Below are 14800 nucleotides of genomic sequence, written 5' to 3'. Positions count from 1 at the left end.
GCAGGGCTCCGGTCCAGCTCCATGAATGACAGCCCTGGCTGTAGGACCAAGGTTCGGAGAATTTATTCACTAAGCTGTAGCCAGGAGAGAGAACTGCTTCTTTATAATGACCCATAGTGATAACCATAAGTCTGTCATTTATGGATTTACATAGGACTGCAGATAAATAACTACCAAATTGACATATTCCACTAGATCTGTATCTGACCACAGCTTAGAAAAGCGAACTACACGTTCAATGTGATCCACGAGTCATGACCTGTATCAGTTTTACAGAAAAAGATTACAAGAAAATAATTTTAATTTTTAATGAGGTTTCTTTCAAGTCAGACACGTCTCACACATCCCATAACTGCAGCAGATCAGAAATTAAGTGCAATATCCCTAGATACTTGTGAATTAACGGACCGTTTAAGGGAGGTCACAGATTATCTGGAACCACCAGAAGCAGGAGACCCGCATACACGAGGATGGAGGATCCAGCTCAGGAGAGTTCCCAGAATCACAGCTAAGCAGACACATCCATAGGATAGCCGGTAGGCTGTGACCCTGTCAGACCCCCTTGTTGGTTCGAGGTTAAGGGGGGCCCTAATCTTTAAGGACAAGAGGGGCCTTTACTTGATCGGCTACATCTTTTCCCAACAAGGCTTCCACTATGAAGAGGGCAAACTCAAAGCTAGTGCCAGGTCCACGGCTGGTGATGACGTGTCCGTCCCGCTCCACTCTGTTATCCGAGTACTTGTAGTGATCTGTAGGGACACAAAGCAGAAAATAAAATACAACCATACAGTAATATCTAATATACAGTTAGGTCCAGAAATATTTGGACAGTGACACAATTTTCGCGAGTTGGGCTCTGCATGCCACCACATTGGATTTGAAATGAAACCTCTACAACAGAATTCAAGTGCAGATTGTAACGTTTAATTTGAAGGTTTGCACAAAAATATCTGATAGAAATTGTAGGAATTGTACACATTTCTTTACAAACACTCCACATTTTAGGAGGTCAAAAGTAATTGGACAAATAAACCAAACCCAAACAAAATATTTTTATTTTCAATATTTTGTTGCGAATCCTTTGGAGGCAATCACTGCCTTAAGTCTGGAACCCATGGACATCACCAAACGCTGGGTTTCCTCCTTCTTAATGCTTTGCCAGGCCTTTACAGCCGAAGCCTTCAGGTCTTGCTTGTTTGTGGGTCTTTCCGTCTTAAGTCTGGATTTGAGCAAGTGAAATGCATGCTCAATTGGGTTAAGATCTGGTGATTGACTTGGCCATTGCAGAAGGTTCCACTTTTTTGCACTCATGAACTCCTGGGTAGCTTTGGCTGTATGCTTGGGGTCATTGTCCATCTGTACTATGAAGCGCCGTCCGATCAACTTTGCGGCATTTGGCTGAATCTGGGCTGAAAGTATATCCCGGTACATTTCAGAATTCATCCGGCTACTCTTGTCTGCTATGTCATCAATAAACACAAGTGACCCAGTGCCATTAAAAGCCATGCATGCCCATGCCATCACGTTGCCTCCACCATGTTTTACAGAGGATGTGGTGTGCCTTGGATCATGTGCCGTTCCCTTTCTTCTCCAAACTTTTTTCTTCCCATCATTCTGGTACAGGTTGATCTTGGTCTCATCTGTCCATAGAATACTTTTCCAGAACTGAGCTGGCTTCATGAGGTGTTTTTCAGCAAAATTAACTCTGGCCTGTCTATTTTTGGAATTGATGAATGGTTTGCATCTAGATGTGAACCCTTTGTATTTACTTTCATGGAGTCTTCTCTTTACTGTTGACTTAGAGACAGATACACCTACTTCACTGAGAGTGTTCTGGACTTCAGTTGATGTTGTGAACGGGTTCTTCTTCACCAAAGAAAGTATGCGGCGATCATCCACCACTGTTGTCATCCGTGGACGCCCAGGCCTTTTTGAGTTCCCAAGCTCACCAGTCAATTCCTTTTTTCTCAGAATGTACTCGACTGTTGATTTTGCTACTCCAAGCATGTCTGCTATCTCTCTGATGGATTTTTTCTTTTTTTTCAGCCTCAGGATGTTCTGCTTCACCTCAATTGAGAGTTCCTTAGACCGCATGTTGTCTGGTCACAGCAACAGCTTCCAAATGCAAAACCACACACCTGTAATCAACCCCAGACCTTTTAACTATTTCATTGATTACAGGTTAACGAGGGAGACGCCTTCAGAGTTAATTGCAGCCCTTAGAGTCCCTTGTCCAGTTACTTTTGGTCCCTTGAAAAAGAGGAGGCTATGCATTACAGAGCTATGATTCCTAAACCCTTTCTCCGACTTGGATGTGAAAACTCTCATATTGCAGCTGGGAGTGTGCACTTTCAGCCCATATTATATATATATATACAATTGTATTTCTGAACATAACAGCTAAACAGCTAAAATAACAAAACTTGTGTCACTGTCCAAATATTTCTGGACCTAACTGTATACCATGCTGAAATTATGAAGAATCAGTGGTAAAGGCCACATACAAAACTGAAACATTCTTTTGGTCTTAAAAAGGGAGCCCATCATGTTCCCCCAAACGCTATTAACCAGTGCCGGGACACGATTATAGCCACTGCTCACTATGTACTGAGCGGTGACTGAAGCCGCTCCTCTTAAGCAGGGTTTACACGCTGCGATCTCGCTAGCGAGATCGCAAGCGATCGTACCCGCCCCCATCGATTGTGCTATACAGGCAAATCGATGCCCGTCGCGCACAAACTCGCTTACCCCCGTCACACGGACTTACCTGCCCTGCGACGTCGCTCTGGCCGGCGATCCGCTTCCTTTCTAAGAGGGCGGATCGTGCGGCGCCACAGCGACGTCACACGGCAGCCGTCCAATAGAAGCAGAGGGGCGGAGATGAGTGGGACGTAAACATCCCGCCCACCTCCTTCCTTCCGCATAGCCGGTGGAGGCAGGTAAGGAGATGTTCGTTGCTCCTGCGGTGTCACACACAGCGATGTATGGTGCCGCAGGAACAACATCGCTAATTAAAAGAAAACGATTTTTTGTTTTAGGACGACCTCTCCGCGGCAAACAATTTTTGCCGCTTTTGCGATCGTTTTAGGTCACACGCTACGATATCGTTAATGACGCCGGATGTGCGTCACAAACAACGTGACCCCGACGATAATTCATTAACGATATCACAGTGTGTAAAGCCCGCTTTACTGTTGGAAGTAGAGATGAGCGCATCCGTGGATTTTCGATTCAGCGGCTTCAGCGAGACTACATAAAGCTTGTATTCGAACCTCATTGGAAGTCATCAATTGAGCAATTCAGGTTTCTGTTGCCCACAGGCAGCCATCCATAAACAGATTGCATCTGGGGATAGATTTTGGTTTTTCTTCCGTACACTACATCTGATCACGCTGTTACCCCAAGTGTGTAATGTGCAAACACTGCAAGCAGCTTGCACTGGGCTGAGCGCGGAGCGTACCTGAGCAGTGATGGTTCATACGTAAACCACCAAAACTCTTTTGTAAAGCCTTTTAATGCCATTTTCACCTGGCTCTGACGGAGTGGGTAGAGCTGGGGCATGGCACTGCTCATGCTTTACATTTATGATAAGTGGTGGCTTTCTGTATGCCACACATCTTACTCCAGTCTGAGCAGATCAAGATTGCTGGCGAGGCACATGCTACTTCATGCTTCGCCTCATTCATTAAAGGGAACCTTTAAATTTGGGGCCTATAAGCTGCGGCCACCACAATGGGCCCTTATATACAGAGCATGTTAGAATGCTGTATACAAGAGCCCAGGCCGCTGTATAGAACGTAAAAAAATCATGTTAAAATACTGATCTAAACAGGCGGTGTGCAGCAGACGGGTTAGATGGGCGTCTCCGTTCTCCGGTACCGGCGCCTCCTCTTTTGGCCATCTTTGTCCTCTGAAGCCTGTGTGCATGACGTCATCCACACAAGCCAACACTGGGATCCTGTGCAAGCACACTTTGATCTGTCCTGAGCAGGACAGATCAAAGTATTGTAGAGTGCATGGGTGGAACCTCAATGCCGGCTATTGTGCATGACGTCTGACGCGTCATCCAAACTAGCTAGCTTCAGAAGAAGGAGGACAAAGATGGCCAGAAGAGGAGGCGCCGGACCAAGAGAACGGAGACACCCATTTGACCAGTCTGCTCCGCACTGACCGTTTAGGTGAGTATTCTAAAGTGATTTTTATGTTCTACACAGCGGCCTGGGCTCTTATATACAGAATTCTCACATGCTGTATATAAGAGCCCACATGTGGTGGTGGCCGCAGCTTATAGGGCCCAAATTTGGTGACAGGTTCCCTTTAAAAGAGGTTATCCACCACTAACATCGATGGCCTATTCTTTGGCTAGGTCATCAATTTCTGATTGGTCAGGGTCCGATACCTCACACCGCACCTCACATACCTCAATTAGCTATTCTGTCCTGGTGGTAGCACCAGGAAGCTGAAAATGCTCAGTTCTGGAGCTGCTCCATCTTCTGATTGCGAATGGACAATACCTGGCCACAGCCACTATCAGAAGATAGAGCAGCTCCGGAACTGAGCATTTCCAGCCCCCTGCTGCCACCACAGAACAGATGATCGGCGGGGGTGCCAAGTGTTGATGACCTATACTAAGGAGAAACCATCAATGTTAAAGTAGTGGACCACCTTTTTAAAAGGCATGGTCCTCTCAAGGAATCAAGCACCTCACACTCAAGCATGACCCCCAAGTTAGAGTGGAGTGAGAAATGCTGGTCCTAAATGAATCAGGGCTGTAATCCTTTTTAGAATTTAAATACAGATTTGGAGGCACGAATAACCAAGTATCACCCCCCACCTTCCTTACCCTAATCATTACCCAGATACACTGCCCACAGACAGGATTGCCCCAGGGTGGACAGCACACGTCCAATGCTGCTACTCTACCCCCGATCAATCTTAACCTCTTCGACTGCGGGCAGTAAAGTTACTGGAAGCAACCAAAGGCAGCCCACAGTAACATCTCCAATCGCAGAACGAGTCTGTACCCCCCCTCCCCAGGCCATAAAGCATACCCCACTAACCACACACTGCTCCAGGCACAGTACCTCCAGTCATCATCTTGTCCTTAGCCAGAGGATGGGTGGTCACACTTCTTCCAAATCCTATTCCATGAGCCAGCAGTGCGGTGGGGCCTGTGGAGAGCAGTACATACATTAACCCTCTATATGATTCCATGTAGATAGTTGTGCTTGAGGCCACCTACTACCTCTGTGCCTCCTTCTGCACTTGGGGTTAACATCTAAGATTATGGTTGTGCACCCCAATTTGTTTTGCTCCCAAAGAGGGTCTGAAATTCATGTCTGACAATAAAAATGCCCTCAGGTAGGGTCTGTGCACTCCTCCATCCCCCCCCCCCCATGGGAGGTTGATAGATTACAGATCCCTGCTCTGGGGTGCTGTGAAGTGAATAAGCTTCAGCTCTCATCTAACAATGAACCATGTGTTAATTCTTTAGGCGGAGAAGCCACATCTAAAGGCTGCGATGTCGCTGGTGAAAGCACCCGCCCCGTCGTTTGTGCGTCACAGGCAAATCGCTGCCCGTGGTGCACAATATCGTTAGTCCCCGTCCCACGGACTTACCTGCCTAACGATGTTGCAGTGGCCGGCGAACAGCTTCTTGTCTAAGGGGGGCGGTTTGTGCGGCGTCACAGCGACGTCACACGGCAGGCGTCCAATAGAAGCGGAGGGGCGGAGAAGCAGCCGCAGGAAAGTCACGCCCACCTCGTTCTCGGAGGACGCAGATAAGGTGTTGTTCGTCGATCCCGGGGTGTCACACGTAGCGATGTGTGCTGCCTCATGAACGATGAACAACCTGCGTCCAGAAGGAGGAACGATATTTGGGAAATGGACGACGTGTCAACAATCAACGATTTGGTGAGTATTTTACATAGTTAGCGGTCGCTCGTATGCGTTACACGCAACGACACCGCTAACGAGGCCGGATGTGCGTCACGAATTCTGTGACCCCAACGACATCTCGACATTCATGAGACATTTGAAAAAAATGTATGGGAGTGGTGGCATAGACACGTATGGTAGTGGAGGGGCAGCATGCCTTATAGGGGCTTTCCTAGATGATGAGAAGGTGTATGAATCACACAATAGAAGGCAAATATGAGAAGACCGTGCACTTTCATCTACATGAATGGCGATTTTGTTTTTCAGGAAAAAAAAAAAAAAAAAGGCATGAATTTTGATCTTGCCCAAATTAGTTTGAGTTTTTTCCTTTAACCCCTTAATGACCGCGGGCAGTAAAATTACGTCCTAGCGGTCATAACGTTACTGCCCACGGTCTGCCGGCAGCAAAATGCCGCGATCGGCACACATCTCAGCTGATTTTCACAGCCGAGATGTGTGCCTGCTAGGCACGAGCAGAATCGTTATCTGCTTGTGCCATTTAACTCCTGTAATGGCGCTCTCAATATGTGACAGTGCCATTATAAACGCGATGGTGGTAAAGTTTTACTTACCGCCCGATACCGGAAGTCACGTGACATGATCACATGACTTCCGGTGGTTGTCATGGTAGCACAGGGTCATGTGATGAATCCTGTGCTAGACATGAACCACTTTCACTTTCGCTTTCCACGGAGGCCAGGGAAGCAGGAAGTGCACGTATCTGCTGTTTACAGCTGTGTAGCTGTGATCAGCAGATAGCGATCAGCAATCCGATCGCTCTGCACTATAGCCCCATAGAGGGACTAGTAAAATAAAATAAAAAGAAAAAAAAAAGTAAAAAAAAAAACCTAAAAGTTCAAATCACCCCCCTTTCGCCCCATTGAAAATTAAAGTGTTAAAAAATATACACACATTTGGTATCGCCGCGTTCAGAAACGCCCGATCAAAATATAAAATCAATTAATCTGATCAGTAAACGGCGTAGCGGCAAAAAAATTCCAAACGCAAAAATGACGTTTTGTCGCCACAACTTTTGCGCAAAATGCAATAACAGGCGATCAAAATGTAGCATCTGCGCAAAAATGGTACCGTTAAAAAAGTCAGCTCGAGACGCAAAAAATAAGCCGTCACCGAGTCATAGATCTCGAAAAATGAGAACACTACGGGTCACGGAATTTGGCGTAAAACATGCGCAACTTTTTTCAGAGAAAATTCCGATTTTTTTTTTAACCCCTCATATAAAAGTAAACCTATACATGTTTGGCGTCTACGAACTCGCACTGACCTGAGGCATCACACCCACACATTGGTTTTACCATACAGTGAACACAGTGAATAAAATATCTCAAAAACAATACTGCTATCACACTTTTTTTTGCTATGTTTCTGCATTTGGATTTTTTTTGCCGTTTTCCAGTATACTATATGGTAAAACCTATGGTTTAATTTAAAATTACAGCTCGTTACGCAAAAAATGAGCCCTCACATGACCATATTGACTGAAAAATAAAAAAAAGTTACGTCTCTCAGAAAAAGAATGGCGAAAAAAAAAAACCGGAAAGCGAAAAATCGGCCGGTTGTGAAGGGGTTAAGACTTCATACATGACCCCTTGAAGTCATCGGTTGGGTAAGTTTGCAACAAAAGGTACATCAGAGGATCCATACCGGCACATATCGCAGCAATGAATCCCTTCTTGGCATCTTGTTCTTGTAAAACCTCTTTTACGGCAGGAGACTGGGGGGGGGAATAGAACAGGAGCGGTCATGTGCAGTGTACGATTCCCCACCTTTGTGTTATTACCGTCCTGCTGATAAATTGTATAGAAATATCACCTCTGACAAGTTCTGAGCACCAAGATTACCTCCCGGGAGCACCACAACATCATAGGGGCCCTGGAAGAAGGAAAATAAAGATTTACATAATCATACACCGGTCAACATGGAATTTGCAACAGCAAGAAGGTGAAGTGGTGGAGTTCTGGAACTCGCAAGATGCATAGATATAGTACCGTATTTTTCGGACTATAAGACACACCCTGGTTTTAGAGGAGGAAACTAGGAAAATGAAGTTTTAAGCAAAAAATGTGGTCATGACAATGTTATGGGGCGAGGATCTGCTGCTGACACGGTTATGGGGGTAATGTGCCCAAATTCTCTACTAAGGTACCCCATCCTGGTAATGATCCTTCTGCCTTGTTTATATATGATCCCCATCCTTGTATAGATGTCAAACATCCTGTTATGTGCCCACATCCAGGTATCGTATATGCCCCCATCTAGATAAAAATAAAAAAGTGAGCCGGAGTATGAGATGGTATACATGGAGCTTGTGAGCTCATGTTCACACTGGCCATAAGACAAAGAGAAACCAAGGAAAAAAATTGTGAAAACATACCCTGCTGTAACTAAATAAAAGCATAGTGCATATAAACATAGGGTACTTAGTAAACACTGTTTTTTGATCAAAAAAAGCATAAAGCTATCCCACCACACGTCAAGGTGTACCCAGTTACTCACAAGCTCCATGTATACCATCTCATACTCCGGCTCACTTTTTTGTTTTTATGTAGTTTTTTTGTATTCAGTACAAACAGGGAGTGGCCCCCTTCTCAGCGAGCTGGACATTTCATTCTGTGAATCCCCCTGACTGTGTGTGTCCTGTTGGGAACCGGTCGCTCTCAGCCCTTAGCCACATTGAGGCCTATTTTAGACCCATGGTAAGGTTTTAATATTAGCGAGTGTAGGTACTATCCCAACTGGGTACACCTTGACGTTTGGTGGGATAGCTTTATGCTTTTTTTGATCAAAAAACAGTGTTTACTTAGTCCCCTATGTTTATATGCACTATGCTTTTATTTAGTTACAGCAGGGTATGTTTTTACAATTTTTTTTCCCTTGGTTTCTCTATGCCCCCATCTAGGTATATCCTGATATGTGCCCCCATCCTGGCACATAAAAAAAAAAAAATTATACTCACCTTTCCTCCCTCCACGCAGGAGCGCTCGTCCTCCTGTCTGTGCCAGCAGCAGCACCGCTGACCTGTGTCGAGCCGTGCACACAGTGATGACGTCATCCCTGTGTGCACCGCTCTCTACACACATCAGCGGGCAGGCAGACAGGAGGACACCGCGATGCTGCAGGGATCGGTGACCAGTGAGTATACTTAGTCACTGCTCCCTGCGCTGATGATGTGTGGGGAGCAGTGAATATAGCCACACATGATCACTCCAGGCTGTAGGAGCCAGGGATGCTCACACAGGCCGGCTGTTTAGTATGCGCGCATCCCCACCCACCTGTCAGCGCCGGCTTCAGTGCTGAAAGATGATGGGTGCCGGGATGCATGCATATGAAAAGAGGCTAATGAGCGGGCCCACGTGGTCATGCGCTGCTACAGCCTGCTCATGCTGCTGATGACCCGCTCCACCGCAGCACCCTCATTCCCCATAGCATACATTCGAACTATAAGGGTATGTGCGCACTAGGCGTTTTTTTCACGCTGCGTTTTTATGTGCGTTTTTGTCTAAAAAACGCACCCGTGGCTAAAAAAACGCGTCAAAAACGCATGCGCTTTTACCGCGATTTGGTGCGTTTTTTTGCTGCGTTTTTGCTCACTGCATTTTTAATTAGTGCACAATGCCATTAAAGATTGTTGATGAAAAAAAAAAAAAAAGGTCTGTCATTTCCTTCTTCAAAATGTTCATTGTATGCAGGAGAGCAGACAGCTGCAGAACTAGTGTATGCAGGAGAGCAGACAGCAGCTGCAGAACTACAAGTCTCAGCATCCTCCATTCACTAGTGTATGCAGGAGAGCAGACAGCAGCTGCAGACCTACAAGTCTCAGCATCCTCCATTCACTAGTGTATGCAGGAGAGCAGACAGCAGCTGCAGAACTACAAGTCTCAGCATCCTCCATTCACTAGTGTATGCAGGAGAGCAGACAGCAGCTGCAGAACTACAAGTCTCAGCATCCTCCATTCACTAGTGTATGCAGGAGAGCAGACAGCAGCTGCAGAACTACAAGTCTCAGCATCCTCCATCCAGGACTGTATGCAGTTTTTTGCCCAAAAAGAAAAAAAAAAAAATGACATGGGCTTCGCCATATTTTTGTATGCTAGCCGGGTACAGCAGGCAGGTACGGGCTGCCCCCAACCCCCAGCTGCCTATTTGTACCCGGCTGGGAACCAAAAATATAGAGAAGCCCTTTTTTTTTTTTTTAATTATTTCATGAAATAATTAAAAAAAAAAAAAAGACGTGGGCTTTGCCTAATTTTTGAGTCCAGCCGGGTACAACTAGGCAGCTGGGGATTGGAATCCACAGTGCAGGGTGCCCATGCTTTCTGGGCACCCCCACTGCGAATTGCAGTCCGCAGCCACCCCAGAAAATGGCGCTTTCATAGAAGCGCCATCTTCTGGTGCTGTATCCAACTCTTCCAGCTGCCCTGAAGCCGGGTAGCTAGCTAGGTAATAATGGAGTTAGGGCTAGCTGTATATTATCAGCTAGCCCTAAGCCCGAAATTCATGGTGTCACGCCAATATTAGACATGGCCACCATGAATTTGTAGTAATGATAAAAAAAAAAAACAACACAGAAAAATATTTTTATTAGAAATAAAACACAACACAATTAGTGACTCCATCTTTATTGAAATAAACCCCCCTCCGCAGTAATCCTGGGTCAAGGGTCCCGCGCCGTCCAATCAGGATCCAATATCATCTGATCGGTTTGCTGGAAGGCAAAGCGATCAGATGATGTGTCAGGATCAAGTGCCTGAATCACATCACACATCAGCTGATTGTATAATCGGCTTTTATACAATCAGCTGATGCATCAGTGCAAAAAAAAAAAAATAATACTCACTTATGTGCTGTGCTGATGACCGGCAGCTCCTGCAGCGATCGATTGGACAGGAGTCTGATCCCGTCCGATCGCTGCAGCAGCTGCCGGTAATCAGCTGATGAAGTCCCCTGACGGCAGGATCAGCTGATAGCTGGCCGGGCGCGAAAAAGCCGGCGAGACTACGATCAGCTGATGCGTCAGGTGACTGCATCAGGTGATCCACCGCCAGGTCCTGCAAGCAAGGTCCTGCCCCGGGGAGACTGCACACAGCCAGAGCGGCGGTACCGGGAGGAGATGGGAGCGGGCATGGCACCCTGCAGACAGGTGAGTATATATGACATTTTTTTTTTCTACTGTTCACTTTGGTTTTCGCCGCTGCCTCCACCTCCCGCCCAGACATGGCGCCGCATGGAGCTGACATGCACAGGACGGGAGGTGGAGGCAGCGGTGACGGTACCGGGAGGATTCATGCTTCTGTGTTTACCAACAGAAGGAATCCTCTTCCTGTACACGTCACTGTAGTGCCCACCCCTTGCGTTTATAGCTGCGTTTTTAGTCATAGAAACGCGGCTATATGCGTTTTTCATTGCGTTTTTAACATCTCATTGAATTCAATGAGTGAAAAACGCAGTGGGAAACGCAGAAATAATTGACATGCTGCGTTTTTGTGGTCACCACAAAAACGCAGCTAAAAAAAAACGCTGTGTGCGGACAGCACTTATGAAAACCCATTGACATTGCTGGGGGAGCAATGTCACTGCGTTTTCAGCACCAAAACGCGGTAAAAAACGCCGCTAAAAACGCGGCAAAAACGCCTAGTGCGCACAAGGCCTAAGCGCACCCCCCACTTTCCCCCAAGTGCGTCTTATAGTCTGAAAAATACGGTAATAACATGCAGACAATGGAGAGGAGAAAGGGGGATGGGAGGAGGGGGGGGTGATTGACCATTTTAACAGTAATGTTAAACTGAAATGTAACCAAAAGTGGTCCACCAATCTTTATTTGCTCTCCGGGCCTCATTTACCAAACTGCCTCCTGCCCACAGCATCCGGTCACAGCACAGCTTTCATTATTTACAGAGCAGTTAATAAGGTGAGATCTGAGCTCTGAGTTCCCCATCCAGACCTAAAGCTCTAATTGTGGATAATCCAGGAGACAGGGCGCACGACGGGAGAGCGTGGAGCCCAACTATTGTCATCACGGGCAACCAGCAGCCATGTATATCTAAAGACACAAAAAGGTAGTGAAAGAAGTAAAGCAAAGAGTCTGCAAAATTGCTGAGCTTCTTAAAACCCTTCGGGCAGACCCATCCCATATAAAGTCTGGGAATTGGAGGGTTAATCTACAGACCAGAGAATAATTGGCAGGAGCACACTTCCTAAATTAGTCCGAGCCACGTCCGACGGCTGCCAGGAATTCTGACCTTTAGTGCCGCAGCACCCACCAGTTATATAACAGCGCAGCCGCCTGCACCCGTCACTGCGGAATTATGATGTGAAGTATTTGAAAAATTGCAAAGTTTTTAAGCAACGGACAGCGGTGACTTTTTGTATCTGGACAGCGGCTCCGACAACTTTTTGAAAAGCAGGTAAAGCTAGATAGCATAGGAAAAAGTTAGGATAGTGGTACTCCACTGACTGGGGGACATCTCTCATGGAGCGCGGCCTCTGAAAGACTCGTCATGTTACCAAGAGGCGTGAATGCGTCAAGAGCGGCATTCAAGACTACAGCACTGGCCAATAGCGACAAGTCTGTGCAGGCCACTCCCTTGCAGAGCAAAAACTAGTAATTGCAATTATGATACGGAGGATGAGGGGAAAGTGCAGATCTTCCCCACACCCAGCGTCTTCATTGAGGGCAGCCACTCATCTGCCGAACATCTACCTGTAGGACATGTGGGCCCCACGCTCAATACACCAGCACCAAAGGGAAAGTCAGGCATGTTGGGATTTAACATGTCTGACCATTTGGTCTCAATGAAGAGGTCACCTTTCTGCTATTTCCCAATGGGTCTTCTCTCCTGCTTACAAGATAACTGCTGCCGGCATGATGACACGAGTCCAGCAACTGACTGCAGCGGTCATATGCTGTAAACAATAACAAAAAGGAGACAGTTGCACTCTGCAGTGCTAAGACATGTGGATCAATGAATATGGGAATATAGACCTGCATTACTGCTATGAAAAAACATGTAAAAATTGAGATGCTTAGAGCACAAAAATGCACAGATTTATATGAGCCCAACAGCTGTAGGGACCCAACAACAAAAGTCGCCTTGCCACTGGCTGTTGGGCTCACATAAAACTGGCCATTTTTGTGAGCTAGTATCTCAATTTTTACATGTTTTTCATAGCAGTAATGCAGGTCTATGTTCCCATATTCATTGTTACACATATCTTAGCACTACAGAGTGCAGCTGTCTCCTTTTTGTTGCAATGTTTCATGTTCAGTTTGCACCTGTTCACATTAGAAAGTTAAGATGTGCCATCAGTCTTTTTCTTAGGTTATCTGCTGTACACGAGCCTGCACAACTGCAGACCACAAAGCAAGAAAATGCGTGACCGCTGCAGCCACTGAGTGTTCTCATTGCTGTCTCTTCATCCCTGGTGAGGCCAGGGATTGGAGGCAGCGGTCACTTTATCCTGCTTGGACAAGTTCATGTCACCCCTGGGAACAATGGACGAGCCATAAGAATCTATAGTTGGGGAACTCAGATATAACATTCACCATGGAGTTTTGCAGGAACCGAAAAATGTGGATGTTTCCTTCCATAGACAGCGCCACACCTGGCCACAGGCTGTGTGCAGTATTGCAGGATCGGCCTCATTCACAGCAACTGAGCCGGACAATCCCCGGGCAGGGGGTGGGGAAGTTTTTCGGAGTTTATGTACATTGTGTTACCTTAGTCCGCGCTTCCTCCAGGCTGGTGTCTGGACAGATGAGGACGTCTCGGCTGCACTGGACCGGATCCTTGCCCGTCAGACCGGCCACTGTCACAATGATCTGCTCATTAGAAAATAGAAGAAAATGAATACAGGGATAAATAGACCCCAGGAATGATTTATACAACCCCCCAGCAATGCAGGCAGCCCCTCCCCACAGACCCGTCCACTGCGCGCACGCACGCACGCACACACACACCTCTCCCCCTTCATGCCCACGCACAACAAAGTGCACACCCTCCCTCGGACCATCGCACAGCATACCTCTCCCCCCTAGGTTCCCATACAATGCACCCCCCCCCCCCCCTCCCACACACACACACACACACACACACACACACACACACACAGCACCTTGCACACCCCCTTGAACTATGTGCCCCCCACATAGCATTACGCACACACTCTCTCCCCCTCTCAGTACCATGCACCGTACAGGCCTCCCTTGTGCACCCGCACAACCTCCCCCTCCTCCAGGCCCTGTACAGCACTGTGCACACACCCCCACGCATGCCCCCTCGGACCCCCACACCATACATGCCACCCCCGTGCGATAGCACAGTACGCCCGTCTCCTCCTCCACCCACCCCCCTCTGCACAGCATTGGGCACACTTCCGCCCCCTGTACAATGCACACACCACCCACACCCCCTCGGATCCCGACACCATACATGCAATAGCACAATACGCCTGTCCCCCCCCCTCCCTGTAAAGTGCACACACACCACTCCATGCACGCCCCCTCGGACCACCCTTCCAGACCCCCCGCACAGCACTGTGCCCACTCCAGTGCACCCCCTACCAACCCCGCACAGTGCACGCACACCACCACAAAACACCATGTACCCCCCTCGTACCCCTGCTCTGTACAGGCCACATAGTGCACGCTCCCGGACACATGTACTCACCCCGGCTCTCCTCATCACATCAGTGGGGATGACCGTCTCCATCTCCTCCGCCCCCTTGGCCAGGATCACCAGGGCTCTCTTACCGGCCATAGCTCTACAGATCACGGAGCAGGTGTGAACAGTGACAGCAGCAGAGCTCCGGCCGCACACACCTATAACCAATCTACAGGGAGAGA

The 14800-nt window shown here is 47.5% G+C and overlaps 1 protein-coding gene across 1 annotated transcript; it reads right to left on the bottom strand.

Moving 5' to 3' along the window:
• Positions 1-294: 294 nt before the first annotated feature.
• On the bottom strand, positions 295-14800 carry PARK7 (Parkinsonism associated deglycase). The gene is made up of 6 exons (XM_075327464.1): positions 14625-14800; positions 13676-13777; positions 7771-7830; positions 7603-7672; positions 5085-5171; positions 295-749 (listed from the first exon to the last, which is right to left on the bottom strand). The coding sequence occupies exons 1-6, from the start codon at positions 14712-14714 to the stop codon at positions 589-591; spliced, it is 570 nt and encodes a 189-aa protein (XP_075183579.1). The 5' UTR covers positions 14715-14800; the 3' UTR covers positions 295-588.

This window comes from Anomaloglossus baeobatrachus, chromosome 11 (assembly GCF_048569485.1).
Source record: "Anomaloglossus baeobatrachus isolate aAnoBae1 chromosome 11, aAnoBae1.hap1, whole genome shotgun sequence".
Taxonomy (NCBI): domain Eukaryota; kingdom Metazoa; phylum Chordata; class Amphibia; order Anura; family Aromobatidae; genus Anomaloglossus; species Anomaloglossus baeobatrachus.
This window is presented reverse-complemented; position numbering and strand designations above follow the sequence as displayed.